Source organism: Anser cygnoides, chromosome 3 (genome assembly GCF_040182565.1).
Source record: "Anser cygnoides isolate HZ-2024a breed goose chromosome 3, Taihu_goose_T2T_genome, whole genome shotgun sequence".
In the NCBI taxonomy this organism is placed as follows: Eukaryota; Metazoa; Chordata; class Aves; order Anseriformes; family Anatidae; genus Anser; species Anser cygnoides.
Window position 1 is genome coordinate 38469349 of NC_089875.1, and position 22441 is coordinate 38491789.

General features: G+C 47.5%; 2 protein-coding genes and 1 long non-coding RNA gene across 4 annotated transcripts in view; 1 reads left to right on the forward strand and 2 right to left on the reverse strand.

Annotated features, from left to right (window-relative positions):
• Positions 1 to 8471, reverse strand: part of KIF26B (kinesin family member 26B) — a 297138-nt gene extending 288667 nt beyond the window's left edge. Inside the window, exons 1-2 of the mRNA XM_066995522.1 lie at positions 6883 to 8471; positions 6387 to 6788 (exon numbers count right to left, since the gene is read on the reverse strand). Coding sequence (XP_066851623.1) covers positions 6387 to 6788; positions 6883 to 6945 — 465 coding nt within the window. The 5' untranslated portion in view covers positions 6946 to 8471. The remainder of the gene's footprint in view (positions 1 to 6386; positions 6789 to 6882) is intronic.
• LOC136790249 (proline-rich protein 2-like) lies at positions 8051 to 8937 on the reverse strand. The gene is made up of 2 exons (XM_066993162.1): positions 8932 to 8937; positions 8051 to 8836 (listed from the first exon to the last, which is right to left on the reverse strand). The coding sequence occupies exons 1-2, from the start codon at positions 8935 to 8937 to the stop codon at positions 8051 to 8053; spliced, it is 792 nt and encodes a 263-aa protein (XP_066849263.1).
• Positions 8938 to 8946: 9 nt separating this feature from the next.
• On the forward strand, positions 8947 to 17161 carry LOC106049676 (uncharacterized). Of its 2 annotated transcripts, XR_010830251.1 has the most exons (4): positions 8947 to 9866; positions 12033 to 13285; positions 13387 to 13510; positions 15308 to 17161. It is a non-coding gene; the product is annotated as an uncharacterized lncRNA (long non-coding RNA). The 2 variants fall into 2 exon arrangements; XR_001214527.3 differs by lacking the exon at positions 8947 to 9866 and having other exon boundaries at positions 11522 to 13285.
• The last annotated feature ends 5280 nt before the right edge of the window (positions 17162 to 22441 follow it).

Below are 22441 nucleotides of genomic sequence, written 5' to 3' on the forward strand. Positions count from 1 at the left end.
GAGTGGCTGGAAAGCTGCCTGGCCGAGAGGGACCTGGGAGTATTGGTTGATAGTCGGCTGAATATGAGCCAGCAGTGTGCCCAGGTGGCCAAGAAGGCCAACAGCATCCTGGCTTGCATAAGAAGCAGTGTGGCCAGCAGGGCTAGGGAAGTGATTGTGCCCCTGTACTCGGCTCTGGTGAGGCCGCACCTCGAGTACTGTGTTCAGTTTTGGGCCCCTCGCTACAAGAAGGACATGGAGGTGCTCAAGTGAGTCCAGAGAAGGGCGACCAAGCTGGTGAGGGGTCTGGAGAACAAGTCTTACGAGGAGCGGCTGAGGGAGCTGGGCTTGTTCAGCCTGGAGAAGAGGAGGCTCAGGGGCGACCTTATCGCTCTCTACAGGTACCTTAAAGGAGGCTGTAGCGAGGTGGGGGTTGGTCTGTTCTCCCACGTGCCTGGTGACAGGACGAGGGGGAATGGGCTGAAGTTGCACCAGGGGAGGTTTAGGTTGGATGTTAGGAAGAACGTCTTTACTGAAAGGGTTGTTAGGCATTGGAATGGGCTGCCCAGGGAGGTGGCTGAGTGACCATCCCTGGAGGTCTTTAAAAGACATTTAGATGTAGCCCTTAGTGATATGGTTTAGTGGAGGACTTGTTAGTGTTAGGGCAGAGGTTGGACTGGGTGATCTTGGAGGTCTCTTCCAACCTAGACGATCCTGTGAAAAGCCCACATGCTTGTATTCCTCACACTCTAACATACATGCCTCCGAAGCTACAGCACGACACTTCACTAAGATCTAAGCTAACATTTTAAGTTAGAACATCCACACCTTTGACATGCAGACCGCATGCCACAAAGTGCTACAGTTCCTGCTACATCACTGCATAGATAACAGCAGTAAAGTTCACTGCAGTGGCATGCTGCAAGTTCCGTGCTTGGAAGCACCCCAATGATGCGACATCAAGAGGCTACACACCACTGATGTAGCAAAACTGCAAGCGTCTTTCAACCCTGCAGACACAGCGTTGCAGCTTTCTAATAACCTGCTGACACCAGCATGAGTCCCAGTACATGCCAATGGCTTGTACTGGTGACACATGACACTTTTCCTAATGCTCTCCAGGGAATTCAGAATAGACTACCTTTCCTCCTCCTCCCCTTCCAAAACTGTACACCAAAAATCCTGGGCTTACTATACAAGATTACTACCCACATCACAACCCATATTTCCAGGCAGATAACAAAACAACCTGAAAATACAAGATGATTTTAGAAATCATTCTAGAGTTCTTGGCAGGTATAAAGCACCTTGAAGAACCTGTCTTTACAATAGCCTGGCACCAAAAGGCCAGCTACAGACTAGGTACTGTATTTCTGAATACAGTATTTTTAGATGCTCAGCCAAGTCTCTGTAGAAAGAGCAGTCTGACCAAAATTTTGCTCCTCCTTAGAGGTTTACCTCAGACAGAAATTTAAATATTTTTTTCCCCTCAACAACACAGACTATGGTCTCCAGAAAGTATTTTCTGATAGGAAAAACGCCATAGTCTCAATTCACTAAACATAATCATAGGCCTGTTCCTAGTTTCCAGGGCACTCGGTAAGAATGACTCTTACAATCCCATGGAGAAAGCTGCAGAGCTAGCAGTTTTGACAGCCCCCAATATACAGTATCTTCACCTTTACCTCACAAGACATTTGCAAGCTTGAGAGAAATACCTACATCATTTCACACATTGACAATAAGACAGGTGACTTGCAGCTGCCTCTAGAAAAGGGTTGACATTCATTTGTCAGATGTAAAAGCATATCCTTTTGCCTCTAAGCAGCTGTAATTCTAGGGCAAACAAAGTCGCTTGCTGTTTCCCAACTTGCCAGGAAACATACAGTTGTAAAAAGATTCACAGATGAGTTATGCTAAATGTTTGGTATTGTAACCTGTGATGCAACACAAAAGAATGGTTGTTGTTGCCTAAACTTTAATAGAGTTAATCCTTCCAAATGCTGACAAATTACTGCCCCAGGCCATTTAAAATCACATTTCTAATGCAATAATCCTATCTGCATTACAATGAGTTAGGATGAAATGATTAGGTGCCTGAGATTTTTGCACAGTGAATTAAGTAACCATACAGACTGGCCGTGCTTGTTCACAAATTAAAGGTCCGGACGGAAATGAAATTCCATTATTCTGCCGCTCGCTAAGCTTTGAGGAAGGGTTCATTACTGTCCTGTCTACTGGGAGTGTTTCTAGAGCAGCTCCAAGCTAACGGGAACCTATTTTTCATTAGACCAGCTTCAGGGCTTTCTTCATTATTAATAATTATTAGTCAAGTCTTAGACTACTTAACACCCCTTGAACAGAAAAGGCTAATTCAACAACACGCAAGCAAAAGAGTTCCAGTAAATTTGCCAGGGAAAAACAGAACTACCCTGAATGCAACTTCTGCTCCATTCACAGCCACACTGTGCTAAACCAGAATTTGTCCATCTCTTACACTTGCAAGCACAGACCTTTTAGCCAGGGAATACGTCAGCATCCTTATTAATCACAGCACACCAAAGCAGATATTAGTGCCTGCACACCAGAATTACCTCTAGGTTTAAAGGCTGCATTCATTATTTTTTCCTCAACTCCATATTAACAAATTATAAGCACTGGCTTGAGACTACTCATTACTAGCATTCAACTGATTGTTTACACACTATATAATTTGATGTAAATAAATATAGCAACTCTTCAATTAAACCTACTGATCATTTCTTTGTTGGACACCCACAAGTTTAGTGTTCCAAAGCAGCCAGAGGCTATCACAGGTTTGAAGTGACGGCAAGCAGATCTCTCATGAATTCTGATAAGCATGGAGAGCGATGCCACAAGCTCCTATGCTAGAACTTTGAGGGATGCCTGTCTCAAAATACAGCCCAAGAACAAGCTTAAAGTTGTTAAAAAACAATATTAGCAATTTGAGACAGCTCTTATTACCATGCAAGTGTTTGATTCCAACAACAAAAAACAATGGCCACCAAATGCTCTACAATCCTCTCAGTTACAGACTACAACGTGCAACTGTAACAGCCTCCTGTGCCAGTCACTTCCCATGGGCATGCTTCATACAGGAGTTACAATAAAATTTCATTCTCCTAACACAAAACCCCCCGTATGCAGATAATTGCTGTACAACATTTAGGCACATCCGTATCACAAGAAGGGGAAAAAAACAAATGTTAGCATTTTTCTTTTTCTGTTTGTCAGGAAGCATGACATTTTAAGTAGTTAAAATAAAGGAGCAGCACAACTACAGTTGTATATTCATCATCCTCCGCCCCCCCCCCCCCCCCAAAAAAAAAGAGTATTAAGTTTTCATCCTGTTGACATATTAGGAGAAAATGCTTCCATTAGGAACTGAAAGCTCTACACCTCAGCACTAACAACGAGCTAGTCAGCGCAGTTTGGGACAGGTTACGTGTTGTTTTTTCTGTATCAAAATGAGAAGCTTCAGTGCATAGCTGCATGCATAAAGCTTGGTCTGTTTATGCAGCAATTAAGTGTACTGTTACACTTTGCACATACAGACAAACCTTTACATGATTATACGCTGTGGAAAGCAAATGTATGTTCACATTCAGATAGGTTACTGCAAATTCTAATATCTGCTATAAGATACGTGTCAAAACACAGATACCCTCACATTCTGCTTGTTCTGCAATACACAGTACCCAGGGTTTTATGCATCCCTAACTACAACACAGATGTGAAACAGGTGCCACTGATTTATTATGCTAATGACATCTCTAGGCCATCTTCAACAGCACCAATAAGAGTGGTCAGGCAAGTAACCAAGACCTAGCTGACTGAAAGAAGGTTGACATTTTAAATGCTCCATTCTAATAAAGGTGGACACAACTAATTGGTAATACTACTGGACACCATAGTCTTGAGTTGTCAGATGCTTTGCAAGTTTGGAGGGAACACCCAGGCTCAAGAACGTGATCAGTTCCTTCTTCCACCCAACCCAACGGCTGGACCAGATCCACCCCAACACCTACTCCCACAGCAGCAATCAAAAGGGTACCTCACAGGACCCTGATAAATGCTAGCCACACTAGCACCGCACAGTAGGCTCCAGCCTCAATCCAAACAGAAGCAAGCTTTCCCCAGACACAGGGCCATTTGCACTGTTAAAAGCACCGTGTATCTCCCAGTACAGGGGTCCTGGTGCTTCACTGCACCAAGCAGACCCTGGCTGAGCTGGCAGAGCCCACACCAACACCCTGCTGTCCCCCAGCCAGACACCGATAAGGCTGCCTAGTGGATGCCAGTAACAAGTTCGCATACCCAGTCCTAAGAAGTCATTGGCAGTAGTCGTGATACCTTTATTCTACACCACCTAGACCAAAGACTCACTGTGCTGGGCTGCCTCTGCAGGAAGCCCAAGAAGTTCCTAACAGTTGTAAAGATGGAAAGAATGAGAGAAATGGATGTTTCTGCAACAGCCACAGCCAGGTAACAACCATTTGCAAGAGAGCTGCATGGGAAAGGCTGGAGAACCTCAAGAGGCTTGAGCCTGCAAGTACTTTTAAGCACAGAGAATAGGGGAGAGGGTCACCACAGCCCTCAGAAACCACCTTACTCATGCTTCCTTCTTCCTCCCTAACTCCACACCTACACACTGAATAGAAAGTTTTGTAAGGGGCAGACCTACAGAACTGGAAGGCTTGGAAGAGAGGTGTTAGAAAAGAGCATAGGATAAGGTGGCGGAAAATGAAGTAGTAAGGATTAGTACTGATGTGAATAGAGACTGGCCTGGTCAACACCATCAGCTGAACTCTGAACAACAGAACAATTAACAACAGTAACAGGAGGGGAACATCTCTGGAAGGCTAGGACAGGCAACAGCTACCACTGTTATAACAAGAAAATCCTGCACACATCTTTACGTCACTGCAAAAGTGGTTTATTGCTAACACTTTGCAAGGGATACGAAGCCTTGCTGCTTATATTTTACCCCCATGGTCAATTTCAGTTGCTCCAATAGCTCCCATATCTGTATCCAGTTTCCCACGTAGTATACTCACTTCTGGAGAATTTGGTAAACACTGCCAAACCACACAGCCTCAAGTTTGTAAACATTTTGGTACAGAGTCCCTTCCATGGAACCAACCATTACCATCCATTTAGTGATATCAATTTTTATGGTTCTCCCTTTTTCCTTTTCATGAATTCAATTAAGCCAGCTCTTGAGACAAGGTAATGACCAGCCCTTTAGTCTTTTGTTCAAGACAGCACCAACTCCCTCTCAAACAGCACATAAATAAATAATGGGGCGTATAACAACAGTAATACTGAGGACCCTTTCTCAGCACTCGGCTGTTTTCCATGATACCTCTTTATCGCAACCACTAATGAAAACTCTTTGAAGTGGAAGAGTAAATATTACCATTTGATAGCACCTGAACCCAACAGGGCAAACAAAATTGCATTGTATTATGTTCTGGGAGCTGTAGACCCGTTCACAATACAACGCTCACAGGGTTGCTATGGAGGAGCCCAATGCTCACTGTTTTGGTAGCACGGGGTCAGCCAAGGGCTGGCTACTGGGGACTCTTCGAGGGCTGTTGGTCTTAATCTTTATACGTAAATCAAACAGGAAAAAAATGCAAAATAAAATTTAATCAGGGAATTCCAGAGTATGTCTGCCTCTGTTGGCAGTCTGGTCTCTCCAAAGACTTTCAGCTCCTACCCATGATCAATCAGCTCTTACAACCTGAGGATGGATTTCAGAAACGCTTCCATACTTTTTAGGCACTGGATTATTCAATCCAATGCTCTGGGTGCAGAAGCTTAGAGTATTTCTAGGTCTTCTTAAAAAGAAAAGAACGCCATCTACCATTTCTCTGTAGAGAACACCATCACCAAGTCGTCCTTACATTAACAACACCCTGGAAAGCTGGGTTCAGCGTTGTGGTCTGCCACAGCTTCCCTATTTGACCTTCGGGCTCATACAGCATGTCAATGCCTCATCCGAAGTACAGGAGGGTCTCTGCCGCACCTGGCCGTGCAGTCACCAGACCATACGCACCCTGCCACTAGGCTGGCTGCTAAGTGCTAGGCCGTTTTGTAAATCCTTAGGGATCAACGGCAGCAGGACAGGAAGGGTGCCACGGCTCCCGTGTGGCATCCCCACCCTTGCCCACCCCTCAGCGGGCACGAGAGCACCCACCTGGTAAACCACAGTGCAAAACCACCAGTGATGCAGGGGAAGGGGGCGGCAGGGGGCAATCTCAATGGGCTGCCACGCACCCCGGGGACGGGGCTGCCGTACCCCACGCGAACCGGGAGGAAGGGACGGGCAAGAGCAACGAGCCCGAGCAGCGGGCAGCCCGAGCACACCCCGCGAGCCTCACCTTGCTGCTGACGGGCCCGGGGATGAGGAGCTTGAGCGCCTGCCTCTTGAGCTCCGCCAGGCGGGCGTTGCAGTGCTCGCACCAGACGCCGCGGTCGGAGCCCGGCGAGGAGCCGCCGCCGCTGCCGGAGCCCGGCGAGCCGGTGCCGAAGCCCGGCGAGCCGCCCAGCGAGCCGGGGGAGCTGGTGCCGATGCCGGGCGAGGCGGGTCCCGGCGAGCCGCTGAAGGAGCCCGGCGACGAGGTGCCGGAGCCGGGGGACGGCGTGCCGGAGGAGCCCAGCGCCGAGCCGGCTCCCTCCGGGGCCGGGCGGCTGCCGGCCCGGGACTCCTCGTAAGCCCTCCGGTACCAGCTCTCGGGGGAGAAGGGGGCGCCGGGCTTGGTGGGCGAGCAGGGCTCGGTCACCTGCAGCGGAGAAGGAGCAGCGGGTCAGGCGGGGCCGGCAGCCCGCTCCCCCCCACGCCCCGAGCCGTGCCGGCCGGTCACGGCCCCAACTTACCCCGTATTTTCTGCTCCGCGCCGTGCCCGCGCCCCGCTCCTTGGTTCCAGCCACCGAGGTCATGGTGGCTCGGCAGCGCGCCGGGGCTGGGGGCTCCTAGCGGCCCCCCAGCCCGCATCCGAGGGCGCCCGCGGTCCCGGGGAAGCGCCTCCGCCGCTTCGGGATGGCTCAGCCCCGAAACGCCGTCAGTCCTCGGCGAGGGGCTCGGCAGCGGGGCTTTCCGCCGCCCGGTTCTTCCTCATCGCTCCCCCGGTGCCACGGCTCGGCTCGGCTCCCCGCCGCAGTCGCAGCGCACCGAGGCGGCTGCGGAGCCTCCCGCCCCCGCTACGGCGGCAACTTGTTCCCCCCTCAGGTCCGTAGCCGAGTTGCGAGCAAATCCTCCAAAAAATACCGGGAGCCGGTCCCTGGGAGGAGCCGCCGCCTCCTCCTCCTGCCGTGCCCGCAGCCTCGCACGGGAAGGGGCCGGGGGCTCCGAGGCGCTGCCGGGGAGGGTCCCTGCGATTTTGCGGTGCGCCCTGATTGGCACCGGCGATTTTTTCCCCCTTTTTCTTGCGAAGGGCGGGCGGCGGTGGGGGGGACCTTGTTGCTTGCACCGCAGTTATTGGTTACTCGCTTCTCTTCGGGGCTTTCATGGACATGACTTCACAAGTGCTCCCAGTCCTCCCTAAATAACTGCGAAAGAAAAAGCGAGCTCTCCCCGCGACGGGCGCAGGCATCCCTTTGCCGTGCTGTAATTCTGCGTGTATTAATTTAACTCGCAGCCGAGGGCGTAATAAATTGATCTCTTAACAATAAAATTCTACAGGCTTGTTTCCCTGTTAATCTTCCCCTACGATTATGATTTCTGTTTGCAGGCTGTGGGTTATGTGCGTCTGGTTACATACAGCTCCCTTTTCACTTCGAGCCCTGCACACAGCACAATCGTTTGTGATAGATCTTCCTCCTCGCCGCAAGTTGGTGATTTTCTCAGAAACGGATGCCATAAAGAGCCGAATGCCAGACCCCCTGCTACCGCCAAAGCAGGGGGGATGCGATAGAGAGGGCAGAACGCGCGGGGGACCCGCACCCCCTTTGCAGCCTCCTATTGCTACCCCCTAGCAGTGCAGCCCCGCAGCGCCCTCACGGCTGTGAGGGCCGTGGGGAGCCCCCAGCGGTGCCCCGGTCCCTCTCAGTGTCGTGCCGGCAGGAGAGGTGTGCGAGCTGCTCCGCTGTCACAACTTCGCTCAGCCGGCGGAGCGGCCATTCCTGCTAAGAAAGCTGCCCTGTGAGCTGCCACAAGCGATGCAGCCCGGCCACCTCGGGCTGCGTCCCGTGCCGCCGAACAGCCGCCCAAGGCGGCGCACAAAGGCGACGCCCCCGGCTCCTGCCGCCACGCACAGCTGCCACGCGTGTTTTGTCCCGCGGGCGGCCGCCATCGGGGCGACAAGGCGGCACCGGGGGAAGGAACGCGGCGCGGGCGCACAGCTGCCCTGCCGGCCGCCGCACCGAAGGGGCAGCCCCTGCCGAGACGGCCTCGGGAGGGACAGAGCCCGGCACCGGCCGGCGGCGGCTGACGGAGACCGCGGGGAGATGCGGGGACACGGCCGCGGGGCGGCCCCGCAGCGCTGAGGGGCGGCAGCGGGGCCGGGCGGGGCCGGCGGCGTTCGCGGGCGGCGGGCGCCCTCTGCGGGCGGCCGCAAGGACGGACGGGCGGCCGTTGGCGGCCGTTGGCGGCCGTTGGCGGCCGTTGGCGGCCGTTGGCGGCCGTTGGCGGCCGTTGGCGGCCGTTGGCGGCCGTTGGCGGCCGTTGGCGGCCGTTGGCGGCCGTTGGCGGCCGTTGGCGGCCGTTGGCGGCCGTTGGCGGCCGTTGGCGGCCGTTGGCGGCCGTTGGCGGCCGTTGGCGGCCGTTGGCGGCGCGGGGTCCGGCTCCCTCAGTCCTCAGCTGGCGGCTGGAGTGGGAGCAGGAGGGTCCTGGCTGGTGCGGAGGGAGAGCTCCACTAGTCAGGGAAGGGGCTCGGGGTGTGCTGAGACACGCAAGCCTGCCCAGCCTGAGGAGGTTCGGCAGCTAACTGCCATCTTCTCACCTCTCAGGTTTGGGGGAGCCATTAAGGTGGCTCTGAGAGAGCTGTTCTTGCAGTCTTGCGTGGCTCTGACGGCCAGGCTTAGGAGACAGCTGTGTTGGCGCTCAGGTGTCTCTCCCTCCTGACAGGTGACAGTGTTTATCGGTGGTTTGGGTCATTCAAAATAGGCTTTGCTGAACTGTGAGTTTTTGGAAGCTGAGATGCACCAAAATCTCCAGCTGGAGAGATTTCTCTGCTAAACTCTGCGTTTCTTGTTATTTTGTGCTGGCCAAAGAACAAGACGCTGTGGTATAACTCGAGCAAGAAGCCCTACTGAGAACCCTGTCTCTGGGTTAACACCTTCTGCTCTGAGAAGCATCGAAGTACAACGCTTTCTCCCTCTCTTTGGGCTCCCTTGTGTGGAAGTTCATGAGGTTTCCTCTCATAACTCCTGCTCCATGTGTCACCAAGGAAAGATGTTTAGTTAGCAGTGTCAACAGCACACCACTGACACACAGCTCCCTCCATAGCTGCCTCTCTATTTCAAGTTTACCTATTTTTTGTGCTGCAAATCACTTACACCAGCAGTTCAGAACAGCTGTTAGATGGGGCCACGATGGTGCTCAAACTTCTGCTACAGGTTCTAGTAATCATCTCACATTGGGACCTTCCTTCCTTACAGCTTTTCTAAGTTCAGGCAGGGGGGGAGATTTACCCTTTCTGGAGTGAGCTTCAGTAAGGTGATTTAGCACCTGTGTGATCCCAAGTGCAGACTGATTTACTAGTTTAAAATACCTAGAAATAGTTGTGGCTGCAGAGGACACTGTGGTAGGTTAATGAAGAAGGACTTTCTGATCTGCAGATAATTTTAGATTTACTCTTCAGCTGGGGGTGTTAATTCCAGACACAGGGCTGAAAAAAATGGAGTTGTCCAGACATTAATAGGTAAGTGGACAGGAGCAAAAGCGTTGGATGCAGGCATCATTTGAGAGGTTCAAACAAGAGCCAGTCTCAAAGCATTGAGTCTGGCATCTGATCTCGATCTAGATATTGCAGCTCTATGGAGTTTATAACCTGTCTTTTAGCTAGTATACACATTTCCAGTTTCTTTATCATACAGCAGTGCATTTGCTCTGGTGTACTATCACTGACGCTTTCAGTGGATTTCTTCTGAACAGATCTCAGTATGGGTGCAATTAAATCTGACCTAGAAGTTCAGCTTCATCACTCAAATCTGAGATGCTGGCACCATCCCAGTTCTATCAATAAACAGCAGTTTATGAGAGCTGGAAATGTTGGCTGCATCAAAGAAATCCTTTGAGGTATTCACATTTATAATAAATCTCAGGATAAAAAAGGTGACAGCAACTGTAAGTTGAAGAGTCGTCACTGCCTGCACAGAAGCTTTGTTTCCAAGTTTGGTGCTAATAAGTCTCAGTATCAGGTCTTACTTACAATTTTAAAAAGCTTCCTTGGGGAGATTTGAAATTCATGACAGCTCCGATACTTGCTTAAAGCAGAATATTAATGACTCAGAGGCCATTGGGGGACAGAGGAAATTGAAGGTATTTGTGGTAATAGTGACAAAAAAATTAATTATAAAGATAGAAACAGCTAATTACTGAGGGCAACAAATAAAACTACCAGGACTTTTCTAGTTTGACATATTTCTTCTCTAAAACCTTTCCAGTTCTTGTTCCCATCCCCTTGCTGAAGTATAGGAACACTTCAGCAGAAAGCTCTGTTACGAGCACACCAAGTCCTTTATCCTTTTGTGTAGTACACACATCAGCAGAAACACACACAGCCACAGCCTGCGTATTCTGCAGGATTTAAGGATGCATGCAGTACAGGAAGAAATCAGATACAGGGACTGCAGTTGTACTTCTGATTATGTTGCACGTAATGCTTCTTTTGTACTGTCTGGGATATGCCAGGCTTCAGGGGTGTATTTTTCTACTTGTTCTTCACAACTGTTGAGTATGATATCATGGAGAAATAAGACTGGGCATTTCCTCTGCATGAGCTGGTTTCTGAGGTATTTTCTGTAGCAGAATTTCTAAGTCCTAAGACTGACCTTGTGTGTAAGCATAAAAAAAGACAAGCACTGGACGTGTACATCTCATGCCCTGTTACAATCCCTAGCTCTGGGAGATGGAATACAGACAGGGAACTCTCTAAATGGTCCTAATTACAGATTCTGCTTCTTGCTGTTACCAACACATCTGCATCGGTACATTTTAAACACCCTTTTTCCTACTCTGAAGACCACCAGAGAGTTTTATTGTCAGCCTGACAGGAGTATGTCACCCTGTTTCCTTAGCTTAGCCCTTTTGCCTCAGGGCCATTGCGCAGGTGTTTAGCCTGTACTTTCCTTGCTCCACTGGGAGCTTCCCTGAATCTCTCCATAATGTAGAAGGAAGCCATTTGTGTTCAAATGTGGACCAAGATTTGCATTCTGTCGCAAACCAGATGCCCTTAAATCTTGCCCTTGCCTGATATGAAAGCAATCTATTATTCACAAAGGACTGTCTATTTGGATTTACTTGGAATGGAAATTTTTTTCCGTATCTCAAATATAAAGTACTTCATAGATTTTCTAGAAACTGCTTTCGTAGTTTCTGCCACACAGCACTGCCTACTTTCATAAATCTTTATGTTCTCAGTAGAAAATCGATGCCTACTTATTAATACAATATTGATGTGTGTTTCATGAGTAAGAAAGGATGCGGTGACATGCACGTACGTATACTCACAGAGCAGGGTTGCATGGAGAAGTTTACAGTCGTTCTGTGCAGTGGGATGCATTGCAATGACAAGTCTGCGGCCAATTTCTGTTAAGTTCATAAATTCAAATACTGGAATTTGACAGAATCCCATTTTCTGTTACTCAGACACAATAAGCATTCATTGCAACTCCAAACTAAGACCAAGTCTGAAAAATGAAATGGCGGGTACCTGTGGCTCCCGAAGTGCTGAGCCCTACCAATGTAAATTTCACGCAGAACAGCAACAGAGGGAAATGCTGGAGTAACAAAAGCCAGAGTCTCAGCCTCAAAAGGAGAAAGACGTGAGCTTTTTCTCACTTGGAAACCCTTGTTGTCTCTGCAGGCATGTGGAAAAGCCATCAACTGCTTGCCGTGCTGGGCTAGGTGGAGCCGCCTCCCGGATAACGCGATAGCAGCGTCCAGCATCTGTGGGTTGGGACCGAAGCCCCCAGTGAAGGCGGCTGCTGGCTGCTTCGGCCAGAGGAGCCGTGCTGAGGGGGCCTGCGGCAGCCTGAATTGCTCGGACTTGGCCCCAGCACAATGCCGGCGATGCCGTCCCGAATGCCAGGACGCCGGCTGGAGATCGCAGAGGGCAAAAGAATCCTTTTAAACAATCGTCAGACACCCTCCTCACTGTCTCAGGGGGCAAGGAAAAATGTGTCTTCCAAAGAATTATGCTCAGAAATCTTTAGATAGAAGTGGGGAGAAGATGGTATTAAATCATACTAAGAAATAACGGTATTAACAGGAGGAACATAGGCCAGCACGTGCCACAGTTAGAAAGCTGGCAAAGTGGCTGTAGGAGGGAAGCAAGCGCAAAGCTACTGTGCGTGCTTTGCCCCAGGAGCCAGGGACACAGGCACGCGGTGCAGATGGTGTGGGAGGGGGGGCAGGCAGAGATAACACAGCAAAGTGAACAGGCAGCCCTGAGCGACAAACAGTGAAGTGTTTGTATCATCACATTTTTATGCTGCATCCTTCCTTGCTGCGGGAGCAATTTATAGCAGTACAGACCAACAACCGAGCTGGCATCACAGGCGCTAGCCTGTCGAAGTACTGAATGTGTAAATGCCTTAAATGAAGCACTGTATAAAAAGCAGCGGGCATTTCTTTCTGCCCCTCAGCTCATCTGTGGTGAACTTAGTGCTCAAACAACAGAGAATTACATTCGTCATAAGCTAAGGCACAGGTCTCACCCCACTATGTTCCTGAGATTTTTGTGGCGGTAGGCACTCCAGATCTGTGAGCATCCGTTTAGTCTGATAGTCTTTTTCAACACTTTTCCAAACATTTCATACATTCTGTTTATCACCAAGCTTGGGGTTAAAGGTAAACTTTATAGCATGCAGATTTCCAAAAGATTTAATGTTTCATTTTTCTCCACTATGTCACTGCATCCATATTCTTTGTAAAGCAGCCACAGAGGGCTGATGACGGGCTCATCTGCCTGCCATTCCTTTCGTACCTCTTTGCTACCTGCCTCTCATTTCTCTTTGCCTTGAAAGTCACAGCTCGGTCCCCGTACCCACCTCTTCATCTCGCTGGCAGCTGGAGAGGCAGAGCCATGGCTAGACCTGGCACCTCCTGTGGATGCAGGTGAGTGGCCAAGAAAGGTGCAGGCTGCCCTTGTTGCCCTTTCCCATTCACCACAACGAGTTTTCCTGTGGCTTGTTCACGACCTCCTGTTCTGACTGCAGAATGCTCTGGCTACATCAGGGGAGTCCAGGAGGATTCGTGGCTGGACCCAAAGGGCTGCCACATTCGTGTCTGCCCCCCAAGGGATGTTCAGGCTTGAGGGACACCGTGAGGCTGGTGCTCCAGGTGAGCTGTGCAAGGAGCTTCGTTCGGGTTTAAACAAATGAGCGTCACTGAGCACAGTCAGCGTGGGGTAGATGACTCCATGCTCCCACAGCCTGGCTGCGTACACAGGCAGGCTTGGGTAAAGAACTGCTGTGTGGTTTCAGGGCTGGCATACTCGCAGCTTGAGGGAACCTCAGGAGTCTCTGTCCCTGGAAGCAACACGAGCAAGGGGCAGCTGTGCTCAGCAGCATGCCCTCACCCTCTGCCTTCATGATGCGGCTCTTTTCTGAACCATAATTATTCTGTCAAACACCATGACAGAAGGAAACCAATCCCACACCTTGGCAGCTAGCGACACAAACACAGCTTCTGAGGCTGGCTGGCAGCAACTGATAGACATTTTTTCCTCCCTGCTTGAAAGCAAGGCAGGCTGGAATACATTTCCCTAGGCTACCAAGTTTAACAGAAAGCAGGTTCTTTTATTCTTTAGAGAGGGCATGTCTACTTGTGAATGCTTTACCAATTTAACATAAATGGTCATCAGCACGACCTTCTTGGGTGGTTATCTGGATTTAAAGCTGCCTTGTAGTGGTTAGCCTGTGCCCATGTAGCTTGTACCCCTGTATGAGCAGGTTCAACTGGAGTGAGCCATCTTTAAGCTGGTGGAAATGTTCAGACATAAATCTGCATCGGTTTGACAAGGCTGATTTAATGTAACAGTCATAACTGCAGTGTAGAAAGATGGATACTTGGCAAAAGTCTGTGCTGGTGGAAGAGGAGGCAGACACTCTCAGTCTGCCCCCACTGCTCCTCACTGCCCCTTTCTCAGAGGTTTCCCTCACGGCAGACCCAGCAGGATGCCTCTTTATGCATAGAGCTCTTCAAAGTACTTAAAATCTTTTACATTTTAATTTGTTTTTTTCACCTTGTCTGTATTAAAGAAATGTTCACCCATGCAATTAGTCATATTGGGCGTTTTAACCAGCACTAGCCTCATTACTGTCTTCATCACACAGTATGAGCTGCAGTAAGGCAATGACATCAATTTACAGTAAATAATTTCATCCAAATTTCCTAGAAGTCACTCAGGCAGAGTGAGAGTCTGGAAAGCATCTGATGTTGTATCTAAAGTCCAGGTGCCACTGGGTGACCAAGAAGTTTTGGATAGCAGTCAGGTACTCAGCGTGAAGTGCTGCAGTGATGGCTGAGGCTGTTCCCTTCTGAAAACACAGAGCAAGATTCTGGGATGAACATTGCCAGGGGAGGGCACTTTTAATAATTTTAATGTTTACTTAGAAGCCTTGAGTGCCAGTAAATTTACGCAGTTATCTTCATAATGCGACTGCTGACTGAAACAGGCTTTTGGTCCAAAAGAGCTGGAATCTGTGCCCTGGAGCTGTAAGAACTCTGTTTGTGAACGTGTATGGAAGGGCATCCCGCACTGCTGGGGACAGCCGCAGCTTCGTTATTCACCAGCAGGAACAGAGCAGGGCTGGGGAGGCAGCCGGAGGACAGGAGCCTTTTGGGTCCCCAAGGCTCAGGTGATTTCGCACTGATCTGTGTTCTTGTTGCCGGTGGGAGGCTGGGGTTTGCTGCTGTGTTATTTACGCTTTAGTGTGTGTGATGATTGTATCTTTGCTAGGTGGAGGAGATACTGCAAGCCTGGGAGGGGTGTTCTTTCAAGGTTGTTTACATACAAATAAATAAACACACCAGTACCAGTGAGTGGAGGATGTCAAGAGAAATGGAGTGTCTCTGTAGCATATTAGGTCTTAAATCAGAAAAGGAAGAGTGTAGTGATTCTGACTTTTTTTCTAGGAAAGGCTGCCTTCTGCCTCAGGATGGTGATGAGAGTTGATGTAAGGATCACAGCCTGGAGAGGAATGTACACAAGGCTGTTTCATTCAAGGAATCTCCATCTTATTTGGGCTCTGAGCTGATGTAGTTATCATGGAGAAAACATTTCCTTTGCTAAAAAGGATGAAGAAAGCTCCAGAGGGACTGAAAGGAGTATTGCCAAAATTTCTACAGCTGAAACTGTCCTCCTACCTGTCACACAGCTGCAAGGTTGCATTCAGAAAGCCTGTGTGGTGGAGAGGCAGCCTATCCACCAGCCCTCCCGTTCCTGCTTGCAAAGGCTGACCTCGCAGGAAGGTGCTTCCCAGCATCACCTGGAAAGCAAACGTCTTTGGTTGACAGATACAGATAGATGACTTACTTTTTTTCTGTGCATGCAATATCTGACCAGTAGTTCGCATTTTTTCACATGCTTGACTGGATCAAATTTTCTTAGACTTTAAAAGGAAAGTTGCAGCCTTTTAAGGAAGTGTTTTAGGAAGCTGCTCAGATGCTAGCTAATGAGCCGGGGTCCACGTGAGTTGAAGAGGCTTTGTTGAATGAGTTTCTGACAAACCAGGAAGAAAAAATTGCTACATGTAGCTTGAATCAATCCGGAAAAGAATGGGCAGCTAGGGCCATATGGCAACCTCGTAATTACTAACTGCCATGCAAATAACAATGTACAAATAATAGCAATAAAATGAAGGCTACGAGCTTGTAGGCTTCTCCAGGGAAAGGTCCTGATGGCATCCAGGAATCTGGCGGGGGGGGAGGGGGGGAGAGGGTGTTTCTTTGTGTGTCTCTGTGTTTACCACTTTCTGTGCTGAAGCAAAAACACTTACGTCTCTTCCTAGGATGAACTGTTTACTATGAAGGTTACCTACCTGCCTAGACACCTGTTTCTTTTTTTGTTTACAGCATACTAATGAAACGAAACTGGGGTTAATTAGGCACTGCAGTTGTATTCAGATTTACTAAGGAGATATGAAAACTTTAAGAAGTGAAACAAGAAATTGTATCATTACAGATACTTACAGTACTTACTTTATGCATCTCTTAATTGTAATCATTACCAGTAATAATTCTGTAAACCAGTCTTGAATAATGGTCGATTCACACTCCTTAGTGTGATGGGCCAAGGAGGTGTATTTTAATGGATTGCATAAATGAAGTCAGTTTGCTAAGTGAACCCAACATCCTATATATTCAAGATAGCTCTCTGAGCTTTAGGTACATGGCATACTGACAACAGCAATCCTTAAAACCCAAGGACCATACAGCTCTTGTCTTCACAAATTAGGATACCTTGCATACATCAGATCCACAAAGATGCATTTTTTCAATAGAGCACAAGTCTAATCCTGAAATTCTTCTGCTTGCCTTCATCAAGCAGATAAGAAGTCCCTTGCTTTTAAACAGGGTCTTCATTTTCTTATTTGGGACAACTGCCAAGTGGCTAGAGATGGGATGTGGCATCGTAATACCACTTATTTGTTGGTGCACTTTGACATCGCATCTGTAGCAAGAAAGGGCACGGACAGCCTCTCTTCCTTCTCAAGCCCAACTTCTTTTTAGGGTCTTGAAGACGCCAGTAAGGGGAATAAATACGAAAGATCTGCACCAAGCAACTCTGCTTACAAGGAAGTAACTTCCTTTGACCCCTGGACTAGATTGGCAAGCACAGACCATGCAGGAAAGTGGCACATGGAGCCCCAATTAATGAATAATTGAGGGACTGTTCTGCAAAAATGGGAACCGTTTCTAATCTGCGAATGTAGCAGTGCGTGGCAGATCTACAGATTTTTGTAATTAGCAGGCATCCAAAGTATGCTGTTGACGCCACTCGAACTCCTGCAGCGTGAGGCATTCTCTCCAGGAGGAGGAAGATGGCAGTGAAAAGTATGCTCTTGCATATGAACCTTTGACCCAAACAAGTACCTGCTGAAGAAGGCACAGCTTGCTCCTTGCTCTTTCAGTGTCGGAAATAACGCTGTCCTTTGGATGCACCAGCGTGAGGACAGGTAGGAGACGACGAGAGAGCAGGTTGGCACTGTGTGTTCCCTTACTGCATAGGTCTGGCACATCCCAGAAGTCAGGACAGGCAAAGACAATGCAAAGGAACATAAGTACTAAGTTTTTAGAGCAATGAGAAAGGTCTACACAATACCATGAAATGGGGTAGGTTAACCATATTGCCCTGTTTTGCCTCTGGTACAGCTCTTTTGTCTCCAGCAAACTGCTCTAGCAATGCACAGACTTTATTTACAACAACCCATTAGGTTAGGCTCCGAGCTAAACACCGTGCGGATCCCTTAATTTGCACCTTTGCACATTGATGTTGGTTAGAGATACAACAACCAAAGTGGTGTAGGTGCTCTTCTGTATCCCGTAACATACCTGTCCCTCCAGCAACAGCCTATTCCTGCATTCAACAGTACAAGCGTTCATGGGCCAGAAAATACTTACTTATACAAATTATACTCTGTACATCCAGCTCAGGTACACAGAGTTTTAAAAGAGACCCTGCCGATAAGGCCATTATATGGGGACATAACCATCTGACTTCAGATTTGTAAGAAAAGTGAGTCTATGATAGGAACACAGGAGATACAGAGCTTGCTGAATACAATCATGTTAATTGTGAGCCCTCTCCTAACGACCTGGGAGAGGGGAATTCAGAGACCCCTTCCTGGCATCCCCAGTGGTACCCCCATGCCTCCGATCAGGCACGTGCCCCCAGAGAGGGTCAAGGATGATGAAAAACACGGTTCTGTCTCTGTGAGATGGACGCTAAGTGGTCAGTGGAATACTGCAGTAGATTAATGACATTATTGGTACTATGAAAGTAGCAATGAATGTGGAGTTTATCATTTTTACAATCCTGAGTGAGAGGAATGTGACTTTCTGCAGCCTGGCCTGTCTTTAATTTGTTCTCGATAGTCACTGTTGGCATGGTCAGTGAAGCAGCAGTGGCAATATGAAAGCTGGGGACGGCTCTACTCACCAGGAGTCTGCCAGGGCAGCTGTAGCGGGGCTGCAAGGTGGGCAGAGCATGGCTTCCTCCTCAGGTGTCACAGCAGGGTCTGTAAATGCCGCTGTGCAGAGGGACACTCCTTGATCAGCAGGGATTGGAGACAGCCATCTCTGAACAGAGTCATTTAATCCACACGCTATCTAAAAAATGCCATGCAAACAGAATCCGATCTGTTCCTTTGAACCAACTGTTGTAAGGCTTAAAGATTTCACCAGCAGAGCAGACATTTAGTGCACAAGTTTTTACCTTATGGTCTATACTCTGTTCACAGCATAACAAAAGGAAAGTGAACTTGCTGGTCTCAGCTCAGTGCACATGAGTGCTGGACAAACAGCAAGTTATTCCAATAAAGAAAGGAGAAGAATGTTCCTCTGTTGCCCTTTTTATTATCCTTGTTATGAATTTTTGTTGCCGAAAGGTAAGTTACAAAGTTAAATTTTAGCAGTGATGAATGCATTGTTTCGTCTCTTGCTTCTTGAGATACATTCATTAGCTGATTCACAGATCTGGTGTTCTGCCAGCTGTATGAAAGGCCAGGCAAGCTCTGTGTGTGTGTCTGAGAACGCTCCTGCCTTTTCCCCCATCACTGTTTACCTGTCATTTCTGATGGTGTACCTCACAGACCTCACTGACTGCAGAAATGTGAATCATATTTGAACAGCAGGAATCAGAAATTGGCTTCCAACAAAGGACAGTGCAACACACGAGCTGTGGTTAGAAAGGCATGCTGTAGTCTTCCAGTGCTACTTACTTTCAGATCGTTCTTTTATTTTGAAGCTATTGCCAGAAGTGAGGAAAGCAGATTATTTCTTAATTAAATGTGAACTGAGAGTGAGTTTGACTTTAAGCTTCTAAAACCAGGGCCTTCAAAAATTCAAAAATGTGGCTACTCTATGAAGGAGATACTACAAAGTCTTTGCCCCAGATAGTTTCTTATTGATGTCACTGAGAACATACTGTGTATCTAAAAAAATAAGAACTGTTTGTACAATAAATGTCTGTGGAGAGGGCAGTACATGTATTCTTGCCTCTGAAGGGTTCTCCAGTTACTGCTTACCCTCTTGTCAAAGTTTCCTTAAAATTCATTCTGTTTACTGACATTTCCATGGCTACTGATCTCTTGAAGCTGTCACCTTTGCCCAGGCAGACACTGTTTCTCTGGGTGTCTCAGACTCTGAATGCAGGTGTCGGTTCTTCCTATTTTGTAGGGACCTTATTCAGCAAGTCATTGCCACTTAATTGGACCTTACTTCCCATCTTGATTTGTGTCTGAAGAATTTGTTCTCTGAATTTAAATGTTTTTTCCTGAACTCATCTTTTTGTAAGCTGAGTATGATTGACATTAGCTGTTTTGGGTGTGATCTTTGCACATAAAAGGCATATAGGTTCAACACCTCTACTTGTAGACTGTTTTTTTCTAACTTCTGTCTCTGTCCCAAATGTCTAGTGTTTATCATTCACCATTTCCCCATTGTGACTGGATTACTGTAAAGCCTTTGCTTCCTCAGTGAGAACAGGTGGGAAGTGAGCAATGACACTCAGCTTCTGTGTTGAGAATGTGAACATGTGGAAATGGAAGAACGTCCTTTCTCTTCATTTCACAGCTGTATGCTCCCAGCTGGTGTTGCCTCCTACAGAAACGATGGTTTCTGGTTCTCAGGGGCTTGGTAGCATGGCTTACAAAGTGGCCACCTTCTTCTGCAAACAGGGACTAACATCTGTAGGTGTAGGCCATTCTCAGTATATGTAAGAGGCACATCCGCCAACACCTGAAACATGCTACAGAGAGAGTTTATGGGGTTTGTGGGAATCCCTTGTTAAAATTCTGCCATCTTCGCTAAAAGAAGCATTGTCATTATTCTCCTCTACATGCTGGAGCTCATCCCATCAGTGTGTATTGCTAAGTCATCTCTGCCAGAACGTGCCTCTGGCAATTAGAAAAGTCCATATAAAGAAATATCCCTATTGTTCTTTTATACCTCTGTGATGTCTGCTACTGTCCCCAGTATTCATTTACCTGTTTTAAAGAGTAAGTTCCTTGGAAAGATCCCCTACTACGACTAATCCCCTGTGTTATGCAGGAGAGACGGTGCATTTCTGAAGAGGAAGTCAGAGATATCACCAGCAAATGCAACTCACGTTATACTACTTTGCCAGAAGGCATTGTATCCCTTCTTGTTTGGGAAGATGATAAAAAAAAAAAAAGTTTCAGTCCTTTATATGAGAAGATCCAAAGGACACATTTTCACATGCCCCCTTTTGTCATGGTCACTGAGTTTGACCCCATTGGGTCACAAGATTTCAGTGAGAACACCTTCATGAAAGCCCAAGAGCACACTGCCAGTAGGAAAGGAAGAACCTCTTTCTTCACCTTGGTGTAAAACCAATGGTTGCATGCTTTCAACAGTTCCTTGTACCTCTGTTTCCAGTGCATATTTACACATGCTTCCAGTGTATGTACTTGGTGTGACATCAAAAAGAAACCTGTCTTGGCAAAGGAGCACCAGAGGAAACTCATAACTTGTTTATGGAAATTGTAAATTACTGTAATTAAATAAAATGATATAACTACAAAAAGAGTATGTAACTGGTTTTATTGTCGCCCCACCCTCCCTTGCATCTTACATGTTCTTAGATTAGATAATATTTGTTGTTAGAGCATACACCACGATGAAACTATTCCCAGTTTGAACTTCATAGGGCTCCTGCAATCGGAAAGGTGAAGAACGGCAGCACTGCACTGTGCCTCCAGATGATGAAGCACCAGAGGAAGCTCTCAAGGAGAGCAAACTACATTCAAACAACTACACGTTAGACTCAAACCAACCTCTGTAAACTGAATGGACACTTGAGCAGCTAGACATGTCCTGTAACGCATGTCCTGAAAAATCTACAAACTGCCTCCAGTGGAGCAACGGAGCAACGGCCCTGTAGTTGCAGTGCTCTGCTTCCCACTCCTCGTCATACAACTTTGTTAGGTAGTTCAGCCCTGTTGATCTCAACAGTTGATAGTAAAACATTGCATTTAGCTTAACAAACTCTCTCTGCAACTTTGATGAAGCCCTGAGACAGGTTCTCAGTTTTCCACCAAATTTCATCTGAATTGAGACTTACCTCTGTGTTTGGGGGGAGCTCTGAAGAATGGCATTGTTTCTCAATGCAACACCTTAACATCATGTGAAAACTGGCTACTGGTGGTTTTGTCTGTTGTTTTTTTTTTCAGTTTTGCCTCTGCAATACTGAGTGCAGCTTCTCTATGCAAACAGAAATTTCAACAAAGAAAAAACTTAAACTATTGAGTTTTTCTTCACTGTCTTTTAAATTAAAATGAAGCTAAATTTCAGCCTTTGCTACTCATTTCCAGATGGACTCTACCACATCCTTAGTATTCCATCACTGTAAAACTTAAACTTTGTAATGCATAGAATTTGGACAACTTGCCAATGTGGAAGACCTCAGATAGCTTCAAATTCTGCACACTGGCTCCAAAATCACACCTCTGAAAGCCTGAGAACTCCACTCAGGTTATTTCAATCACAGGGTTGGTCTCTAGGAGAAGCCATGGCTACATGCCCTAACATAAAGCCTAGGACCATCCAAGGATGTTGCTATCTTGTCAGGAAGGAGACTGCTGGATATATTGGCAGGACATATTCGAAGGCTTTCCTCTACATGAAAACGTCTTATTTCACTCTGTTCCCTTTTATGCTCACATTTGGGCAGGTATTTAGAACAGGAAGGCCTGTTCTAAAAGAACTTCTGAAAGGAATAATTAGAGTCCAGGATAAAAGGAATTTTTAATATGTGAAATCACAGAAGCAACATTGTATGTGTTTTTATGGCTGCAGTGTTTCCAGGGTAATGGCAGGAAGGCATAATTTAAGCCTTCATGCAGTAGCATCCCTAGATTTGACTTTTTGTAGTCTGAACAATACAGAAAAGTTCTGTCTGCTGGCTCTTGTTGAATCTTGCTTGCATTAATATAGAGAAGAATTAACTACCTGCTCCCATGGTTTTATGTTTCTGGTCATTTCAGTGACAAAACTTGCATGCTGGTTGTACATCTCTGTTAGATCTTC